This window comes from Chiloscyllium punctatum, chromosome 16 (genome assembly GCF_047496795.1).
Source record: "Chiloscyllium punctatum isolate Juve2018m chromosome 16, sChiPun1.3, whole genome shotgun sequence".
NCBI classification, from domain to species: Eukaryota; Metazoa; Chordata; class Chondrichthyes; order Orectolobiformes; family Hemiscylliidae; genus Chiloscyllium; species Chiloscyllium punctatum.
In genome coordinates, this window is record NC_092754.1 from 12,122,956 (window position 1) to 12,144,536 (window position 21,581).

Genomic DNA, 21,581 nt, shown 5'->3' on the forward strand with positions numbered 1-21,581 from the left:
TGACCCATTCCTCATATTCCATGTCATCAACTACAAAAGAATCAGGTGAAGATTATAAACATGGCTTGCTCTATCATACGGAATATCCTGGAAATTATAAGAGAGGGTAGCAAGACTTGTTTGGCTATATGATGGATTGCTGCAAATTGGGAGTAGGAGGTTGTAGAATTAGGGCTGGCCTTCTGTTGCCATGAGTGAAGTTAGGTGGAGGTAAGTGATAGAGTCTGCCAAACCTGTCAATGTAACGGGAGAGGACATTGAGATTATTTCAGACTGCCTTTTTTTTATGTCTCTTAGGTTCCTCCAACCAGACGCTACTCCCATGATGAGTCAGATATGTGGGCGACAAGCCCAATTCCTTCCTATCTTCACAGATGGGGGTCTTCAGAGGACATCACAGGGGTACTACACTACAGCTCCCCCAGGCATGAGAGAAGGAGAAGCAGTCTGATCTCCCAGCACGATGAATGTGCTTCTTTCCATAAAAGAAGGAAGTCTATGGATAGTGTTATATCTCTAAAGCACCAGACCAGGGAGGAGTATTTTGGTGATGACTTGAAATGTTTCAGCCGTGATGAAATAATAAATTACATCGATGAAACTCCTCTTCCTAGTCCAATGAAATCCCCACTGAAGTCATCTTCCATATCACTAATCCCTGAAAAATGTGAACAGTATTCTGTCATGTTTTCCCATTTTCCACTGACTAATTTTGAGAAGGAGCCCCATGTTCTCCGTCGGTTATCGGAGGACAAGGAATGCATCTTCGCAGGTGTCACCAGGCCCAAGGAATACTTGGCAAATACCTACCCAAGTGACCCAATTGCAGCTCAAAAGAAACCAGAGACCTACATTCAGGCCGCAGACAGTCAGGCCAACACCAACATTAAGCAGGAAGCCTCCAGGAACTATCGGACAGATCTATGCGTCTCTTGGGACAATCAGGAAAATCTCACCAAAGTGGAAAGCAAAGGAAGCACGAACAGTTTTTTAAGCTCGCCTTCTGCTTCTTCGGGTTATGTGACTTTTCATTCCGATTCCATTGGATCGACATCATAGGAGAGAGTCTGGAGCCTCCCAAAAGAAAAAAAAAATGGTGTTTCTACGTTTGTTTTGTACCAAGGGAATTTTATAATTCAGCCAGGAGGATACAAAGTCAAGAACCAAAGAATTGGGCAAATATTTTCACGTCCTTGAAAAGAACAGGTCTCCTATTAGAGAATAAAGAGGGCGTTGTCTGGAAAAATATGGCATTAAGTAATCTCTGAATGCAAACCTTACTGACCTTTTATTTCTATTTTACTATTTTTTTTGAAAAAATAAATAGTTTTTAAGAGGCAACACTAAAGCAGGTATTCTGGTAAGACTGTGTATGTTTGCTATTGTTCAGCTTTGGAATTGGTGGGGAGGGAGAGAAAATGTGATTCTAAGCTTGATTACATTTTTAAAACATCCGAACTGTAAAATGATTTCTCCACTGGGTGTAATTTGAGGTCATGTTTGTCTATTTATGCATTTTGGACATTCATTGTGTTCTGTTGGTATTTTGTTACAGCTGCTGATTATCTTAACCAATATGAGACAATAAAAATGTTTGTTGGGGGAGGGGGTGTGTGGACAGTCAATTGTTTTTCTGTATATTTTGCATTTGTAAAATTGGTGTCATACATGGGTGACATTGAAATTGTCTTGCAAAACTATACACTTGGTTCCCGTAAAGTTGACCTAAAATTTAAAAGTAACCAATGTTTTCTTAACAGCATTTACAATGGTCACTGTCCTTGAAAAGTATCAGGGACCATGTAGCTTATATTAAAAACCTACTACAATATCTGATCTCAAGCTGCATTGAATCGTAAGATGGGTTATATCACGCATTACAGTTTGTCATAAAATACGTGTTTCTTTAATCTTTATATATGACAACTTGGATTTTGCAGTCAATAGTAAAGTGATCTCTGTGACAAGGATTTCACCTTTCCCGGGGTTAATTTAATTCTGGCACCATGTGTATCAGATATCTGTCATCCAGCATTAGAAGTGCCTTCAAGGAAGCCAAGCAGTCAATCATAATGAAGAATTCTCTGAACCAGCACTCTAGGATGCAAAATGTACTGATTATCCTCCATTTTAGATAATACTATGGAAAGAGAAAAATAAAGATTAGAACGTCCACTGGGATTAAGATGGAAGCTGCAATGTAATTTTAACATTTATAAAATATTACTTTAATTATATTGAAAACCTACAGATGTTTTATCACAGTGGGAGTATTTCAGATTCCACAAATGTAAATTAGATTATCAGGACCGTGGAGATTGTTTTAGACATAAGACCAGAAGATATAGGAGCAGAATTAGGCCATTTGGTCCATCACGTCTACTCTGTCATTTCAATCATGGCTGACATGTTTTCAATTTCATTCTCCCGCCTTCTCCCATAACCTTTGATCACCTTACTAATCAAGAAGCTATCTACTTCTACCTTAAATACACTCAATGACTTGGCCTCCACAGCTTTCTGCAGCAATGTGTTCCACAGATTCATCACCATCTGGCTGAAGAAATTCCTTCTCATCTCGGTTCTAAGGGGTCGTCCCTTTACTCTGAGGCTGTGCCCTCCCCCGGGTCCTAATCTCTCCTGATAGTGGAAGCATTTTCTTCACATCCACTGTTCATTATTAATTACAACATAACCACATCTTGAAAAACCAATTCTACCTCATTCAATATGGAATCACAGTTTCAGGGGTTTTACTGTGAGATTAGAGTGTAAAATGTAGAAATTCACATCAGTTCATACGATTTCTAAAGATTATCATCCATGAGGACTTCAGCAGTGCACCCTGTGGAGGAGGATTTCCCTCTTTAGCGGGGCATGTGCAGATGGCAGACGTAGCTATCAGTTTCACAGCTTTGTAATGGTGGTGAACACTGACAGGTTTGCCATCTTTATAACTGCACAATGTGAGCCAACAGCTTTTAGCAACATGGGTTGAACTGGATATCAGAGTGTCTGCAGTAATCTCTGTGTTGGTCTCAGATCTCCAGCATCTGTAGTGTTGTGATTTTATTTGACTCGATAAATACAAGCCTTTCCTTCTTGATGACATTTCATATTTTCTCGTGCGATGTATAATGACTTCATTCTGTAAATCTTGGATTCAACCTTGAGTTTTCCAACTATTTTGAACAGAATCGGTGCTCTCTACCCCTGGATTGATCTGCGATGTATCACTGACACTAGTTCAGTTTTCTTTTACACCATCATTTGAACTACTCACTCGGTTGTGAAACATTTTACTTTAGTACAATACTGATCTCTCTCTCTTTTTCTGCACAATCTGTTTCTGAAAGTGTATTAAAGAATTCTCACTCTCATTTTTCCAATGCTGGAACATTCTATTCTACTTCCTGAGTGGAAGATGACACTAAGGCTACAAGTGCCTATTGAGACAGTGATCATAAAATCACTTTAAAGATATGGAACTGATGGAGTATTGGAGGCAAAAGCACTGATACATAAAAGGGGAATCCAAATGTAGCAGAAAGGAATGGAAAATTGTGTTAATAGGATGAGATGAAATAGAGAAAGGTATATATGGAGTGTAAACTCCAGATGACAAAAGGCCATGCTGTGAAACTTTAACCCTGTTTCTCTCTTCACAGGTGCTGCCAAACGTACTGAGGGTCTGTGGATGTCATGGTGGTTCAGTGGTTAGCATGGCTGCCTCACAGTGCTAGGGGCCTGGGTTCCATTCCAGCCTCGAGTGACTGTCTGTGTCGAGGTTTTCACATTCTGTCTGTGTGGGTTTCTCATACAGTCCAGGGACCAACAGGTTAGGTGAATTGGCCATGTGAAATTGCCCATAGTGTTCAGGTGCATTCATGAGGGGTAATGTAATGGGACTGGGTGGGATACTGTTTGAAGGGTTGGTGTGGACTTGTTTTGTTGGATCTAATGGCCTGTTTCCATACTGTAGGGTTTCTATTATTTCCAGCACTGTCTGTTTTTATTTCATATTTCCAGCATCCACAGTACTTTGCTTTTGTTCCAGCATAAATTAGCTGGGCCAATTTCTGTATGGTAAATCTATGAATAAGCATTTGAAAAGAAATAAACTCAAAGGTTACAAGATTGGGGCAAATATATTGCAATATAGAGCTTGAGCAAGTAAGCTGGAATGGGACCAGCACGATGGGTCAAATGGCCTCCTCTGCATGGATGACTTTAACAAATACAGAATAGGAGAGTTAAAGAGAATTGTCACCCTGTGTACTGGCATTACTTCAACTCTTTTATGTTGCTAAAACAGTGAATCATCTGCTATCACACATTGACTTCACCCTTCTTCTGCTAAATCACATGTTCTGTTCATCATCCACACTGAACACATTCAATATTGATACCATCTGGTGTCTCTCCGTTTGTGTCCAGGCAATGTAGTGGGATAAAGCTTTTTCTTTGCATACAAAATCTAAAGCACTGCTCCTAATTTAATCTTTCTTTATGGCTCTTTCAAATTGGAATTGATCATTGAAAAATATTGTAACCTTAATGATTCAGCTTGTTATTGCAGAATGTGGAACAGGAAAGTGCCATGTTTGATTCCTGATCTCTGCTGAACTAAGTACGGACTTTTGTGAGCAGTTCCACATTTGATTACAGTGACCTCTTGCCTCTTTGGGATGGACGAACGCAGGGTGATAAAATATGGGGCTCAATGTTGACCACAACGCATGATGCCTTGGAAAATGCTGCAAAGCATTTTAGGATATTTCTGAGGCACTGGGGAGAACAAGCTGCCCTTCTTCAAATTGGTGCAGAGGCACTGTCTACATTCATCCAAGAGGGCGATTGAGGCATGTTTAATATCCCGGCTGAAGGATGACGTCATTGTGTTAACCTGAATACTGTCTTTATGGAATTCAGACCTTGCTCACAGCAGGGAACTAGCAACAGGACAGGAATATACAAGTTCAGGGAACAGTTTTTTTTACTATTTGCTGAAAAAAAACACACTTTATTGAAGCTTTTCACCTTGTACTCATCAGGGGAAAATTAACAGTTATACAGCATAAAAGGATAATGCTAATTGGTTGGCAAGTGATCTCAGATTGACAGAGGCATTGCCATGGAGAATGCACTCATTAATACTGATTGACAGTTAACAGCCAGACTTTCTAAGGTGACCAGGCAGATTGACTCTGATTGTGTCATATTACAGGCTGCTGGGACTCATGGAGGCTGCCTATTCCCAGTGGATGGGATGAAGTAGGCAGCCTCTGAAAACTGTAGGGCTTAGAGTTACAGCATTTATCAAGTAATTGATGACAAAGGAGGTAGCCCACTTAGTCTGTGCTTGCTGATGACATCACTGGTGTACTTCTGCTCTTATTCTACATCAATGGTCCAAGTTGGAGCTCTGTTAGTAGCTGCAATGCTGTCAGAAATACTAACCACTGGGAAGCATAGACCAAAATGTGGAGTGAGAGTTGTATCAATAAGCCTCTGACTCAGAAGTGATATTAAGTCATGGTTAATAACTACAAAAACACCTCGATTATCTGAAGGACATAGGCAGATTGCTACCACCTATAAGATGTTTTAAGAACTGTTAAAATGCAATAATAAATCAATTGTTCTTTATGATCATTGAATATGAGCTACTATATTGCAAATACAGGATCCAAAAACAGTATCATCCATAAATTGATTAATGCTATACATATTGACTCTTAAGACATTAAAAAAAGCAATACAATACATTGGGCTCCTGAGACTAGAAAACCATCAAAGACTCCATGTTCCTTTCTCGCTGAAACTTCTAGAACTCTAAAAGCACTACTATTGGCTAAAGTATTATTCCATGATAGTATTAGTTGTCTGAAAACTTCACTAAATAATCATTTGTGTTGAGGGTGAAACTGGTGGACTTGGGCCCTAATTAGCTGATGAAGGAGACTTAATGCTTAACATATTCTACTGGGTGGACCAAAAAATGGGTCCTCCAAACTTAATAGTGCATACACTTCAGCATATTGTGCGTAGGTTCTCCCACTGCTAAATTAGCATATTTGTGCCTGTTTTGCACTCAGAAAGCAAGAAAAACACATAGCAATTTCTACACCTCAATCTGCTCATGGAAATCCAAATCACTTCAGGGCAATGACAATATTGGGAAAAGGGTCCAATTATAAATGCTGTCAATATATTTCTAAAATATGGTAAATATCACTTGAGGATAAAACAGGCTGTCTGAAGTAATGTATCTAAAGCAAACTGCAGTGATCACAGCTCGGAGTGATGCAAAGATTTAGAGCTGGCTCATTTGGCAATGCTGTAAACCAAAGCTAACATCAAGGTAAAATATTCAGGTTGACATTACAAAGGAGGGACATGGGGAGGATAAAGAGTAATATAGACAGTCAAAAAATTGTCAGACTGGTAAAGGTCTAATGTTACAATAGGAAGAATTCTGTATTTTAGTGAAATGATGAGGCATTTGAACTAGTCCGATTATAAGCAATAGCTTCAACAGGTGAGTCTCTGCAAGAGAGAAAACTCATAGGATTATAGGTACAGGAGTAGTACATTAGGCCCCTCAAGCCTGTTCCAGCATTCAGTAGGATCATGGCTGACCTGACATTCCTCATGTCCACTTTCCTTCCCTTTCCTATATCCCTTAATTTCCTCATTGATCAAGAATCTATCATAGCCTTTATTATACACAAAGACTCTGAGATGTGGTCTCACCAGCATCTTGTACAGTTGTAGTAAGATTTCCCTACTCTTATACTCTAAGCCCCTTAAAATAAGGGCTAACATTCCAATAGCCTTCTGACTACCTTCTGCTTCTGCGTGCTAAATTCAGTTAGATTGGCTGATCTTTAATCTCAACACCATTTTCTGAAACAAACTCCATAGCCCCTAATGACATTTGTTTCCAGAAACCTATTGCTTTCTTTCTTAAACGTGCTTAATTCCCTCTGCGCTATTGAATTCCAAAGGTTTGCCTCTGTCAGAGTAAGAAATACCTCCTCATCTCCATTTTTAATGGCCTACCCCTTAACCTGAGACATTATCCACTAGTTGAAGAGTCACTCACAAGAGAAAGCATTGTATCTACATCCAACCTGTCACATTGTGTATGAATTTTATGCGTTTCAATCAATCACCTCTCAACCTTCAAAACTCAAAGAAATACAGACACAATTTCCTCAATCACTCCTCAAAAGTCAATCCTTCAATCCCAGTAAGTAATTTGGGGAACTGCTTCAAAGGCATGCAAATCTCTCCTTAAGTGAGATGACCAAGCCAGTGTTCAATATTCCAGGTCCAGTCTGAGCAAAACCCTGTAGAATTGGACAAAAACATCTTTACTCTGTACTCAAGTCTCCTCAAAATTGATGCCAACATACTATTTGCATTCCTAATTACTTGATGCATCTGCATGCTATTTTTAGTGACTCACAGTCAAGGACCAGAGGACGTAATCTGAGTGCCTGAGTCCTCACAGTGTCAGGGACTTGGGTTTGATTCCACCCTCGGACAACCATCTGTGTGCAGTTTGCTCGTTCTCCCCGTGTCTGCGTAAGTTTCCTCCGGGTGCTCCAGTTTCCTCCCACAGTCCAAAGATGTGCAGCTTAGATGGATTGGCTATGTTAAATTGTCCGTAGTGTCCAGGGATGTGTAAGTTAGATGGGTTAAGCATGGGAAACGCAAAGTTGCAGGGATGGGGTGGGTGTGGGTGGGATGTCCTTCAGAGAGTCATATGGGCCAAATGGCCTGCCTTTACACAGTAGAGATTCTATGATTCTATAACAAGACTTTAGGTAGTTCTGAAAACAAAATGAACAGATTGATTAATTTAGAAAAACAAAGGAGTGATTATGTCAGTCCACTGAACAACTGGTGAGAGGATTTATAGATATTTTCTAATTAACCTGTTTGGAAGTATTATTATTACTCAGCTCTGGAGCAGGTGGGGTGTGAACCCTGGTCATAGGGCTCACAGATAGGGACACCAACACGGCACCATATGTTCATGCTATTAAACAGGAACTATTTCACCTTGCAACCTCACTTTTCTTTCAGGAAGGATAATCAGATACTTCTAGGTCAGTTCTGCCTTGTTATTAAAACAGGACATCTCATGTGGATTAAGGAAAACCAAAGTCTTGGGGGTTTGGTTATGCTGCTTCTCATTGACCTTCCCACAAAAAACACTGCTCTCTTCAGTAGCAATGAGAGAAGTGGCCACTTCATCTGCTCAAAGTGCTGACCCCCACTATGACATGCAGTCTTTAGTAAAGCAGGCAAAAAGAAAAGCAGCTTCATGGTAATAGGTAAAAACTTATCTTCTTATCTTAATGACTAACTCTATCTAGTTGTTTAAGGGACTAGCCTTACAAGCATGCCAGATGTGGATGTCATTGGCAAGACCAGCATTCATCACCCATTCCTAGCTGTTACAAGAAGGTGTAATGGCATCCCCCTGAACTCTGTAGTCTGTACAACATCTGCATTAAACATCCCCTCCCCTCAAACTTCCCTACTCATAAGGAAAGGATTGATTTTGTAAGATATGTTTGCACTTTGCACCTTCGAGTAGATGTGGAACTGAGGTTCCTGTGGCATGAGGGCCCCTTGGTGATCCTTTTCCTGAGGAGATTTCCATGCCAAGCGTGCCTCTGGTCTGCAAAGGAGATCAGCAAACTGCATGAGGTCTTTGTACAAAATGACATGCACTTGACTGGTGTCAGACCAGAGGAACTGGGAATGAAGGACTTCACGAAAAGGCAATATCTCAAAGGCCGTAAGCTCCAAAGAAAACATGGACGTTGTAGATGATAAATCCAGACTTATAAGTTATCCTAAATTAGGACAGATTTTGCTCAAGAAATAATAAGAAACTGACTCCATTACAGGTTGGTCAGGTACCCATTGGATCCCAGTTAGAGGTGTGAATCAATATCTAGATCTGCTTTTTGGAGTTTCATCTCAACACAACAAAATGAACTTCACCCAAAAGGTCTTGGTCAAATGATTAATAGTCTCAAGCCAAAGCTTTCTTGTTCCAGATTTTCTTGATTATCCCATTTTCTACATCCTGTGTAATGTGGGTCAAACAGACATTGCTGAATGGCAACCAAATGTCAGTCCAAATCATCGGGTTCCCATTTGTATCGAACATCTTCAGTTCTGCCTTTCCATAGATCTTTCCATAGATATTAATGAGAAGAAACAATGCTACAAAGATCTGGGCTTTAAAAGTTAAGCAAGAGATCAAAATCTCTGAGGAGGTGAGGGATCTGAAGTCACCCAATCAAATACGATTATGCAATGGATCTATGAGTGAAATGTTGGTGATTGGGTTGTGGTCAGATATTGGCACCCCAGTGCTCCCCATTGAAACATTACAGAGAAAGAGGGTACTGCCAGTCACTGACCTATTGAGAAAATATGTGTCCTGTGCATTCTGTGAAAAGGGACAGTGCAGAACAAAGACAACAGCTGGAGGTAGAGATGGGTGGCTACTAAATACTGAGATGCCAGAACATCGACACAACTTTATTGCAATAAGATTTTCAGGGCCTAACACCATCTCCATGGGGAGGGGATTGGGCAAGAAAGTTTTCTTCTTGTGGAGAAGGTGTTATTGCTGAGGGGTAATTTCCATTCAGATGGTGGATGGTCCTGAGGTGTCTGTGGTTAAGGAATAGAAGAGGCGTGGGTTGAGGGCTGTCTTTCCTCCTCATTGACTGAGGAATGAAGTACTCCTCTCTAGGCTAAAGGTTAATGGCTCAGTTTGTCTTTGGAGGAGAGATTGAGTTGTTCTTTTGTTGAGAAAGGAGAGTGTGTGTCTGTGTGTGAGAGAGAGACAGATCTGTGAATTATTACAGTACACAGAGGCAATTTGACTATTTGGTCTACCAAAGTTCAAATGAACATCATTACTTAGAGCCAAGCTCCTACTTTACCCCCATACCCTAGTACATTACATCAACCTGAATAATCAGCCAATGCATTACTTTAACATTGATTGATTGACTGTTTCAGCAATGTGGAGATGGATGGAGGCTTGTGGCTCAGTCCACTCAAGCAGTCAATTTCTGGTGTTGATGTGAGTTCACCAGAGGATGTTAAAATGATTCCATGACTGCTTTGGTGGAGTTGCCATTGTATATTTGTGGGATGGAAGCAGATGGCCTTTAACCTATTACACATATTGAACTTAGTTGTGTTATTTAGACTCACTGAAGTTCGAGTTTGTTTTCCAGTCATGATTAATAGTCAGTGATTTTGAATTGGAATATTTGAGGAAATGTTTGTTTGTCCTTCATATGGCTTCTTTATTATCCTATGTGGATCTGTATGAGACTTTTGCTCCTTGCTCCTTAATTACTGCCCTCCACAGCCAGTCTTAGTACTTCTACTGATTGGTTTCTCAAGGTTTAAAAGAAGTCTTGGCAGTTGACTGTAAAAAAAATTCTCACAACTTTATGACCAACCAGGTTAATTTCTCTTTTCCCTTACTCAGCCTGGCCAAGCCACCTACATGAACACTGCATGTGCATCTTCATCCTAAAAAGTTAAAAATCACACAACACCAGGTTATAGTCCAACAGGTTTAATTGGAAGCACACTAGCTTTCAGAGCACCGCTCCTTCATCAGGTGATTGTGGAGGACACAAATCTAAGGCACAGAATTTATAGCAAAAGTTTACAGTGTGATGTAACTGAAATTATACATTGAACAATACCTTGATTGTCTGTTGAGTCTTTCATCTGTTCGAATACCATGATAGTTTCACTTCTTTCATGTGTAAATCACAAAACCTTTTTTTAAAAGTTGCATTCTCAGCTTAGCTGTAACAATGTGTGTTCGCTAGACAATACGTTGAAGGTGTTAGCCCCCTGTGTTCTCTGTCTATGCCATGATGCTTAGATTGATTCTAATCTAAAAAGTGAGAAAACATTCGACTTCGGACCTTTGGGTGACTATCCTCCAAGGCGGACTTCGGGACAGGCAGCAACGAAAAGTGGCCGAGCAGAGCCTGATAGCTAAGTTCGGTACCCATAGGGAGAGCCTCAAACAGGACCTTGGATTCATGTCACATTACAGGTGACCACCATTGCACTATACACACACACAGACACTCCTACACACACACACACACACACACACACACACACACACAGGCACTCCAATATACACGCATACACACGGACACACATTTACACAGACACGCGCACAGATACTCACACATACCCTCACAGACACACACACTCCCACACTCTCACATGCATCCTCTCAGAGACTTAGACCACTCTACACTCATGCACACACATATACATTCTCTCTCACAGACACTCACAATCCCCAGCCACGTACCAACACTCCCACACTCACACGTGCACCCCCTCATAGACTTAAGACACTCTACACTCACTACACACACATATACACTCCCTCTCACACTCACAACCCCCAACCCAGACAGACACATGCACAAACAGACAAAGACCTGCATTTTTTAACTTTGTACACCCCAGTCCAACACCGGCATCTCCAAATCATGACTACTATCAACATCCTGAAAAGAAAGTCATTTTCTGTTCTGAGCTAAAGTTAAAAGGGTCATTAACTCTCTCTGGATCTTTGCTTTCTACTTAAAGTTTTTGTTACACAGAACTTTGAATCCAAGTAATTAATGAAAAAAAATCACTTCTTCTTCTGATGCCAAATAGAGTCAGATGGTTCATAGAGTCATACACCACAGAAACAGACCCTTCGGTCCAACCAGTCCACACCAGCATGTTCCCAAACTAAACTAGACCCACCTACCTATGCCTGGTCCATATCGATCCAAACCTTTCCTATTCATGAACTTACTTAAATGCCTTTTAAATGTTGTAACTGTACCCTAATCCACCACTTCCTCTGGCAGTTCATTCCACATACCAAACACTCTTGGTGTTAAAAATGTTGCCTCTCGTGTCCTTTTTAAATCTTTCTCTTCTGACCTTAAAAATTTGCTACCTAGTTTTGAACTTCCCATCCTAGGGAAAAGGCCCTTGTCATTCACCTTATCTACATCCCTCATGCTTTTATAAACCAAAATAAGACCACCTCTCAACCTCCTCCTCTCCAGTCAAAAGTGTCCCAGTCTTTCCAATCTATTTTTATATCTCAAACCTCCATTCCTGGCAGCATCCTGATAGATCTTTTCTGCACACCCTCCAGTTAAATGATATCTTTCTTATAACAGGGTGACCAGAACTGCACACAGTACTCCAGAAGAGACCTCACCAATGTCCTGTACAACTTCAACATGGCATAGGTTTTACATTTTTATTGTATATAGACTAGACAGTGTGAGAAAAACAGACTTCTTTCCCTCAAGGATATTAGTGAACTAGTTGGATTCTTATTACAATCGAGCAGCACTTTTGCATCCAGAATTCTTTGAGTCTTTGGACTAGTGCTCAATGCATTGCAGTGGGTTTTGAACTTGCATTCTCAAGATTAGAAGTTCAAAACATAGCAATTACATGACAGTAACACTAGAATACTTGGTTTTCCAAACAGGCAATTAAGAGGCCATTGTTTTGCATTCCAGAGTTCAGTACTTGTCGACATATTGGAATAGTAGCACAGATTTAACTTGCAACATATCGAGTTAAAATTGCTTTGTACTTCTTCCTGTCTTTTGCCTCTTTCTGCCAGTCTCCTCACCATGTGACCCAAATGCTGTTCCAAGGCAGATAGCACTCATGCTTCTACGTATAAATCAGAGTCTCATGTCAAACATGGATCACTGATAAGATGTTGAAGGATAGGGTAGCTGAAAATATACTGTACAATGTAAAGGACCACATTTTATTTCCTTTTAGACAATAAAGTGGAAAACACAAGTCAGACTGCAATACAGTGAAAATTACCAGGAGAGTATTTGCAGCTTGAAGAACAAGTGGAATTGTGTGTTGTAGACTTTAGTTTCACTGGGCGATAACTATTTAGGGCAGTGAGATAGACACTTTGAGATGGAGTAGCACCAGAGTCTTTGAGTTGAGGAAAGTTGTCTAATAGTAACCTTTGGATTGGTCCAGCTGCAGTTTGTTGTAGAGTGCAAAGAGGTGCTTCTGCAGCTTTACAGGGCCCTGGTGAGACCACACCTGGAGTACTGTGTGCAGTTCTGGTATCCAAATTTGAGGAAAGACATTCTGGCTATTGAGGGAGTGCAGCATAGGTTCACGAGGTCAATTCCTGGAATGGCAGGATTACCTTACACTGAAAGACTGAAGCGAATGTGCTTGTATACCCTTGAGTTTAGAAGACTGAGAGGGGATCTGATTGAGACATATAAGATTATGAAAGGATTGGACACTCTGGCAGCAGGAAACATGTTTCCGCTGATGGGTGAGTGCCGAACCAGAGGACACAGCTTAAAATACAGGGTAGACCATTTAGGACAGAGATGAGGAGAAACTTCTTCACCCAGAGAGTGGTGGCTGTGTGGAATTCTCTGCCCCAGAGGGTAGTGGAGGCCCAGTCTCTGGATTCATTTAAGAAAGAGTCGGATAGAGCTCTCAAAGATAGTGGAATCAAGGGTTATGGAGATAAGGCAGGAACAGGATACTGATTAGGAATGATCAGCCATGATCATATTGAATGGTGGTGCAGGCTCAAAGGGCTGAATGGCCTACTCCTGCACCTATTGTCTATTGTCTATTGTCTATTGCACTCAGGCATCCAGGAGCTTGCAAGCAAAAAGCAAATCACATCATCTATCTGTGTATGAAAGAGACAAAAATGCAAAGGCACTGAAAGAAATCAACTAGGAGAAAGTGAGGATCGCAGATGCTGGTGATCAGAGTCAAGATTAGAGTGGTGCTGGAAAAGCACAGCAGGTCAGGCAGCATCTGAGGAGCAGGAAAATCGATGCTTCAGGCAGGAGATCTTCATCAGAAATGAGGATGAAGGTCTTTTGCCAGAAACGTTGATTTTCCTGCTCCTCGGATGCTGCCTGACCTGCTGTGCTTTTTCAGCACCACTCAAATCTTAATTCTGAAAGAAATCATTCTAATACAAGAAAAGACAGTTATTGAATCCAAGAAGAACCCCATCGCTCTGTAGAAAACATTAAAAATAGTCAAAGTCACATGACACCAGGTTATAGTTCAACAGGTTTATTTAAAATTCCAAGTTTTTGGAGCATTTCTCCTTCATCAGGTGAAGTCATACTTTTATTTAGAAAGGAGCAGAGCTCCGAAAGCTTGTGATTTCAACTAAACCTGTTCTGCTGTAATCTGGTGTGACTTCTGATTTTGTCCATCCCAGGCCAAAACTGGCACCTCCACATCATGGCTACCTTAAAAAAAGTAGTCAAAAGAGCTGTGAGAAACAAGTAATTCCACCCTTGTGGTCTTTTGAACTACAGAGCTTGTTTTTCCCTGTCTGTATTTTTTCACACAATACTTGTTCCACCATCAATTTTTTGTCAATCTGATTTGTGCATGAATATGTACTTGTTTGGTGTTTTTAACAGGATTTGGCTTAAGTTGCAGCAAAATGATGAGTAATCATTTTTCTTTGCCATTTGTTAAAGAATGTTTGTTGACAATAAATGGTTATTGTCCTGTTCATGATGTATCTGATGTGAATGACTGTTGTCCTGAACAACACTTCATCAGGAAACTTGATTATCTTGTTGAGTTAAATGGGCAGTTACACATTACACAGCTCCTCCGCTCTTCTTGCGGTCTCCTTTACTACTTTTACTAATGCGTCTGGCTTAACTTCTTTTCCCACATCTTTTCCTACAGCACCTTTCTTTAAAAACCGGCACTGTGACTTTACGTGTCCCACTTTACCACAGTGATAACGCCTGAGGCCTTTCACCTCCTTTCCAACCTCTTGGACTTCTTTTTTATCCTGTGGTAAATTCTTACCAGTGCTCTCTACTCTTGGTTTCATAGTTAGGGTCTCCCCTTCTCCCAACCTCTATCCCTCACAGGACGAAATTCTGGTCGGAAGCTTGTCTTATGCACCAACATTTACTCATCTGCTCATTCTGCTGCCCTTCTCACTTCCTGAACTTGCTGTTCCTCACGTGAATTCTTACCATCTCTGGAAGTGAGTTCTTAAACTCCTCCAGCAGAATAGTCTCTTATAGAGCCTGAAAGGTCATATCTATTTTCAAAGCATGCACCCATCTATCAAAATGACTATGTTTAATTCTTTTGAACTCAGCATAAGTCTGACCTGGTTCCTTCTTTGAGTTTCTGAACCGCTGTCTATAGGCTTCTGGTACCAACTCATAAGCACTTGAAATAGTCTGTTTAACCTCTTGATAATCTCTTGACCCCCTCATCCGACAGCGCTGCAAATGCCTAATTTGCTCTGCTGACCAGTTTAGTCTGAACCAGCATTACCCATAAACCCTTGGACCACTTCATCTACCGAGCTAATTTTTCAAATAGAATAAGTAAGGCTTCAACATGTTTCTCATCAAACTGTGGCAGAGTTTTGACATATTTCTATATATCATGACCCTCTCTTTTAATCTCCATCCTGTTAACTTGACTTTGCTGACTAAGTTGCAACTTCTCAAGATTGGATTAGATTCCCTACAGTGTGGAAACAGGCCCTTCGGCCCAACCAGTCCACACCAACCTCCAAAGAGTAACCCACCCAGACCCATTTCCCTCTGACTAATGCACCGAATACTATGGGCAATTTAGCGTGGCCAATTCACCTAACCTGCACATCTGTGGGACTGTGGGAGGAAACTGGAGCACCCGGAGGAAACCCATGCAGACACAGGGAGGATGTGCAAACTCCAAACAGTCAGTCGCCTGAGGCTGGGATCGAACCTGAGACCCTGTGCTGTGAGGCAGCAGTGCTAACCACTGAGCCACCATGCCGCCTCTCTCCCTTTTTGTCTTTCCCTTTCTTCTCTCTCTCTTTGTTTAGCTAAGAACCTTCTCTCTCTCTTTTTCCTCTCTCTCTCCTCTCTCTCTTTTTCTCCTTCTCTCTCCCTCTCTCTTTCCTCTCTCTCTCCCTTTGTTTATCTTCGAACTCCATTATCCTCAATTGTAATTTAAGTTTTTCTACCTCTACTGCACTTGTCTGTTTCTCTGACACACCTAAGTATTTACGCAACTCCCTTACAATTTCAGCTTTACTTTTGGCCTTGGTTTAACCCAAATCTAACTTTGCTAATTCTAAAAGTATGGCCTTTTTCCTTCCTTCTAAACTTTCTTGGCAAATTTGAGAATCAACTTCAAATCTCAGAACCACTTTAACAAGTTTAAGAGCAATTTCTTTCACTTTTAATTTAGTCAACCACAAGTCCCTGAAATTAAACAAATTGTCTCATCTACGTTTTACTTAAAGATCTAGGACACTAACCTGCGAGTGTTTAAATCTGATGGGATTTTTCATACTCCCAAATTTATTCAAATCTGTCTAAACCAGTTCAAATCCCAAATCCAAGATCCAAACTATTCAAATTGCAGACAAAAGCCCCCCAAAACCATTCAATCTTATTGACGAGCCCCCAAACTGTTATGACACAGGGTAAACCTTCCTAATTGAAACCAGCAACACAGAAAAGATTTATCCAGTGCAGTAATCTGTGAAAATCCAAGAGACCATGATCTATTCAAAGTAAAAATTAACAACTTTATTTCTTAAACTATAACAGAGAATAATTAACTAACAATTATTTAAAATTCCTTCCTCCAACCTATCTTTTATTTTCCCTTTATCATACTAGTCCAATAAAACTCGTCTCCCCCATTAAGATTTACTGAAAAATCCCAGTTTCAAAACCAGCAAGCTGTTGAATCTTCTGTTTGCAGATTTGCTCTCCAGGTCAGTGTTGATGTTTTTCTCTGTGCAAACTCCTTCTCTAGACAGATACCTCTCAGAGAGCTCTGACATAGCAGTCTACATCTGTTGGTCTCATGGCAGTTCTCCTGCCAACTGTTCAATTTTCCCTGGTCTTATGCCCCCAAATGATTGGATTGTGTCACTTGCTTCTAAGATGCTCAACATACTAAATTCATAATTTATTGGAATTTAGTATTTTTTAGGGTATAATTTAAACTGATTGGCCTAATTTGAATCTGTTTTTGACTCCAGGCAACCAGCATCACTGACTGCTGGACCACATTGTGGCCTGTTGAGAACACTTGGTGCTGTCAGATAGTCCCACTAGCTTTTAACTTTCGTAAAGGTACCGTACACCCACATCGTCATAACACAGTCACCTCACATGACTCATGACAGCAGATTCTGTCCATTTGAACAGGCTGGTAAAGAGGAAGAAGCAGCTAAAACCACAGTAAGTAACTATTCTTGCGATGGTAAAAAGAGTAGGACTTCCCCAGGCTCTAAAGTGTGCTCTTGGAATCCTGGATTACCCCATCTCTCCACTATCAATCCCAGCCAAAACCAGGCTATCTGCCAGTCGATGCCATCCATTATGATCCCACAGCTGGTGATCTGTGTGAGGTAATGCGATTTAATCCTTAAAGAACTGGGTTTCCCACAGATGGATTTTCTGTCTGCTGTTCATTCCAGGCCTAGAGTCAAAATCAATCTTCACCCTATTTTCTGGTGCTGTACAGCACTAAGGGATGTTTTCTGTAATGACAGCACAGCTTAGATGGGATAGGATCAGATAGGATCATTGATTTGGTCACATTTGCAACTTAGCCTACTGCAGACAGAAAGACAATGCAATAGTATATAGATGACATGATTTGGAGATGCCGGTGTTGGACTGGGGTGTACAAAGTTAAAAATCACACAATACCAGGTTATAGTCCAACAGGTTTAATTGGAAGCACACTAGCTTTTGGAGCAATGCTCCTTCATCAGGTGGTAGTGGAGGGCTCAATCCTAACACAGAATTTATAGCAAAAATTTACAGTGTGATGTAACTGGAATTATACATTGAAAACTTAATTGTCTGTTAAGCCTTTCATCTGTTAGAATACAGTGATAGTTTCACTTCTTTCATGTGTAAATCACAAAACCTTTTTTTTAAATGTTGTATTCTTGGGTTAGCTGTTAACAATGGTGATAGCTAGACAATATGTTGAAGGTGTTGGCCCCCCGTGTTCCCTGTCTATGCCATGATGTTTAGATTGATTCTAATCTAAAAAGTGAGATAACGGAGTTTTACATAAATTCATGCAGTTTTTGAGCTCAGAGTTCTACATGAATGCATGCAGTTTTTGAACAAAGTATAATGTAACCCTGCAAGTACAAATTCACCCCACAAAATATATGTGTGCATGTAGGTCTCCAGCTTCCAACCAAAACATATTAAAACAGCCATTCCCTATGGACAGGCCCTACGCATACACCAGATCTGCTCAGATGAGGAGGAACGTGTCGGACACCTGGAAGTACTCAAGGATGCCCTCACAAGAACGGGGTACGATGCTCAACTCATTGACCACCAGTTCTGACGTGCCACAGGAAGGAACCGTAATGACCTCTTCAGGAGACAGACATGTGCTGCAACCAACAGGGTACCCTTCGTTGTTCAATATTTCCCAGGAGCTGAAAAATTAGGCCATGTTCTTCGTGACCTGCAACACATTATCAATGAGGATGAGGACCTCACCAAGACCTTCCCCACACCTCCACTACTTGCCTTTAAACAACGGCCAAACCTCAAACAGATTATTGTTCGTAGCAAGCTGCCCGGCTGTCAGGACAACTCCATACAACCCTATCACCATAGGCGCTGCAAGATGTCAGAGTGTGGACATAGATACCATCATTACGAGTGGGGACACCTCCCACCTTGTACATGGCAGGTACTCATGTGACTCAGCCAATGTTGTCTGTCTTATATGTTGTAGGCAAGGTTGCCCGGAGGCATGGTACATTGGGGAAACCGAGCAAAGGCTACGACAACGGATGAATGGGCACCGCACAACAATCAACAGACAGGAGGGTTCCCTCCCAGTTGGGGAACACTTCAGTGGTCCAGGACATTCAGCCTCAGACCTTCGGGTGACCATCCTCCAAGGTGGACTTTGGGACAGGCAGCAGAGGAAAGTGGCCAAACAGAGGCTGATAGCTAAGTTCGGTATCCATAGGGAGGGCCTCAACTGGGACCTTGGGTTCATGTCACATTACAGGTGACCACCATTGCACTACACACACACTCTCACACACACACAGGCACTCCTATACACACACACACACCTGGACACACATAAACACAGACGCACACACAGACACCTACACACACTCTTATAGACACACACACTCCCACACTCACACATGTACCCCCTCACAGACTTAAGACACTCTGCACTCACTACACACACACATACACTTTCTCACACTCACAACCCCCACCACAGACAGACAGACACACACACACACAGACAAAGACCCACAGGCACACATATATTTTGTGGGGTGAATTTGTACTTGCAGACTTACATTATACTTTGCTCAAAGACTGCATGCATTCATGTAGAACTCTGAGCTCAAAAACTGCATGAATTTATGTAAAACTCTGTTATCTCATTTTTTAGATTAGAATCAATCTAAACATCATGGCAAAGACAGAGAACACAGGGGGCTAACGCCTTCAACATATTGTCTAGCTATCACCATTGTTAACAGCTAACCCGAGAATGCAACATTTTTTAAAAAAGGTTTTAAGATTTACACATGGAAGAAATGAAACTATCACTGTATTCTAACAGATGGAAGGCTTAACAGACAATCAAATTTTCAATGTCCAATTTCAGTTACATCACACTGTAAATTTTTGCTATAAATTCTGTGTGTTAGGATTGAGCCCACACTACCACCTAATGAAGGAGTGTTGCTCTGAAAGCTAGCGTGCTTCCAATTAAACCTGTTGGACTATAACCTGGAGTTATGTGATTTTTAACAATAGTACAGAGGGGGCATTCAACCAGGCAGCCTGCAGAGGGAGCAACTATAACAAGTAGCAACAAATAGTCCATATCGCTCTGAGCTGTGTTTCATGACGAGCTCTGAATTGGTACTTTTCTTCATGGGAATGTAAGAACAGGTGGTGATCATTCTGCTCTTCAAGCCTATTCTGACATTCAATTGGATCATGACTGATCTGGAACTCAAAATCATTTCTCAGCCTTTAATCCTTTTACCAAGGTTGGGAGAGTCGAAAAGTAGAGGACACAGGTTTAAGGTGAGAGGAGAAAAATTTAAAAAGGACCTGAGGGGTAACTTTTTCACACTGAGGGTGGTACGTGTGTGGGATGAGCTGCTAGAGGAAGTGGCTGAGGCTGGTACACTTAAACATTTAAAAGGTATCTGGATGGGTACATGATTAGGAAGGGTTTAGAGTGATATGGGCCATGTGCAGGAAATTAAGACGAGATCGGTTTAGGATATCTGGTCAGCACGGTCTTGTTGGACCGAAGGGTCTGTCTCCATGTTGTGTAACCTTATTACTCCACATCCCTTATACTTTCACCCTACAAAATAAATCGACCAAAAATTTCAATTAATCCTCCATCTATCCAAATCATTTTGGGGACAGAGCTTTAGATTAATCTGAAGTTAATGTGAACAGAACTACTTTTGATTTTCTTATATACAGCCTACCTGTATGTCCCTTTGGGTTTAGATTTCTCCCATTGGAGTGTAGTTTTTTTGTATTTACTTTATGAAATCCCTTTATCATTTTAAATATCACAATTATATCTTCTTTATTTCTGACAGATATTTCAGATAAATGCGATAGAATTTTTCTTTCTTTTTGACTAGGTTAACAGTGATACTGACACACACCTGACTTGAACTATGTAGTGAAGGTTCTTGCCCACAAACAATCAAAGTCTATTCCTTTCTCCCCCTCAGGCAATTAAAGGTGGGATCTCAGGAAATTCCCCTGGTGCTGTGATGAGGAGTGGAGGCATGCTAATTGTCAGCAAGGAGATAGGTGCACCTCAGAGTATTCCTGCAAGGTGAAAAGGAAAACATTACCTGCCATCTGTGTACTGAGTGAAGTAGCCTCTTTAGTCAGAGGTGATTTAATATTTTAAGTCAATGGATTGTGGAATCAAACCTCATTCCAGTGACCTTTTAGACAGAGGGCCTGGCTACCTTCCAGTTGGGTGTTTAAGATATCATGGCATTGTTTTAAAGGAAAGTAGCACGGTAGCTCATGGTTAGCACTGCTGCCTCACAGTGCCAGGTTCAATTCCAATCCTTCAGCGCCTGTCTCTGTGTAGTTTGCACATCCTTGCCATTTCTGCTGGGTGCTCTAACTTCCTTCCATAGTGCAAGGATAGGCAAGTTAGGGCGATTGGCCCGGCTGAATGCGGGGATGGAGTAAGGTGGGATGGGGAACGGGGTTCTTTGGAGAGTCAGTGCAGACTTGATGGGCCAACTGGCCTGTTTCCGCACCTTATCCCTAAGCCAACATCTTTAAAGCAGATGATCTGCTGATTATTTTCTTATTATTGTTTGGTTCAACATGCTGTGTAAATTGGATGCCCTGTGTCTGTACGTTACAGAAGGTCTTCACTTCACAAGTACT

General features: G+C 41.1%; 1 protein-coding gene across 5 annotated transcripts in view; it reads left to right on the forward strand.

Annotated features, from left to right (window-relative positions):
• The window catches only part of gpr153 (G protein-coupled receptor 153), a 95,108-nt gene extending 93,290 nt beyond the window's left edge, over positions 1-1,818 (forward strand). For all 5 annotated transcript variants that reach the window (XM_072586232.1, XM_072586230.1, XM_072586228.1 and 2 more), the window contains exon 7: positions 298-1,818. In XM_072586232.1, the coding sequence (XP_072442333.1) occupies positions 298-1,059 (762 nt within the window). In that variant the 3' untranslated portion in view covers positions 1,060-1,818. The remainder of the gene's footprint in view (positions 1-297) is intronic.
• The last annotated feature ends 19,763 nt before the right edge of the window (positions 1,819-21,581 follow it).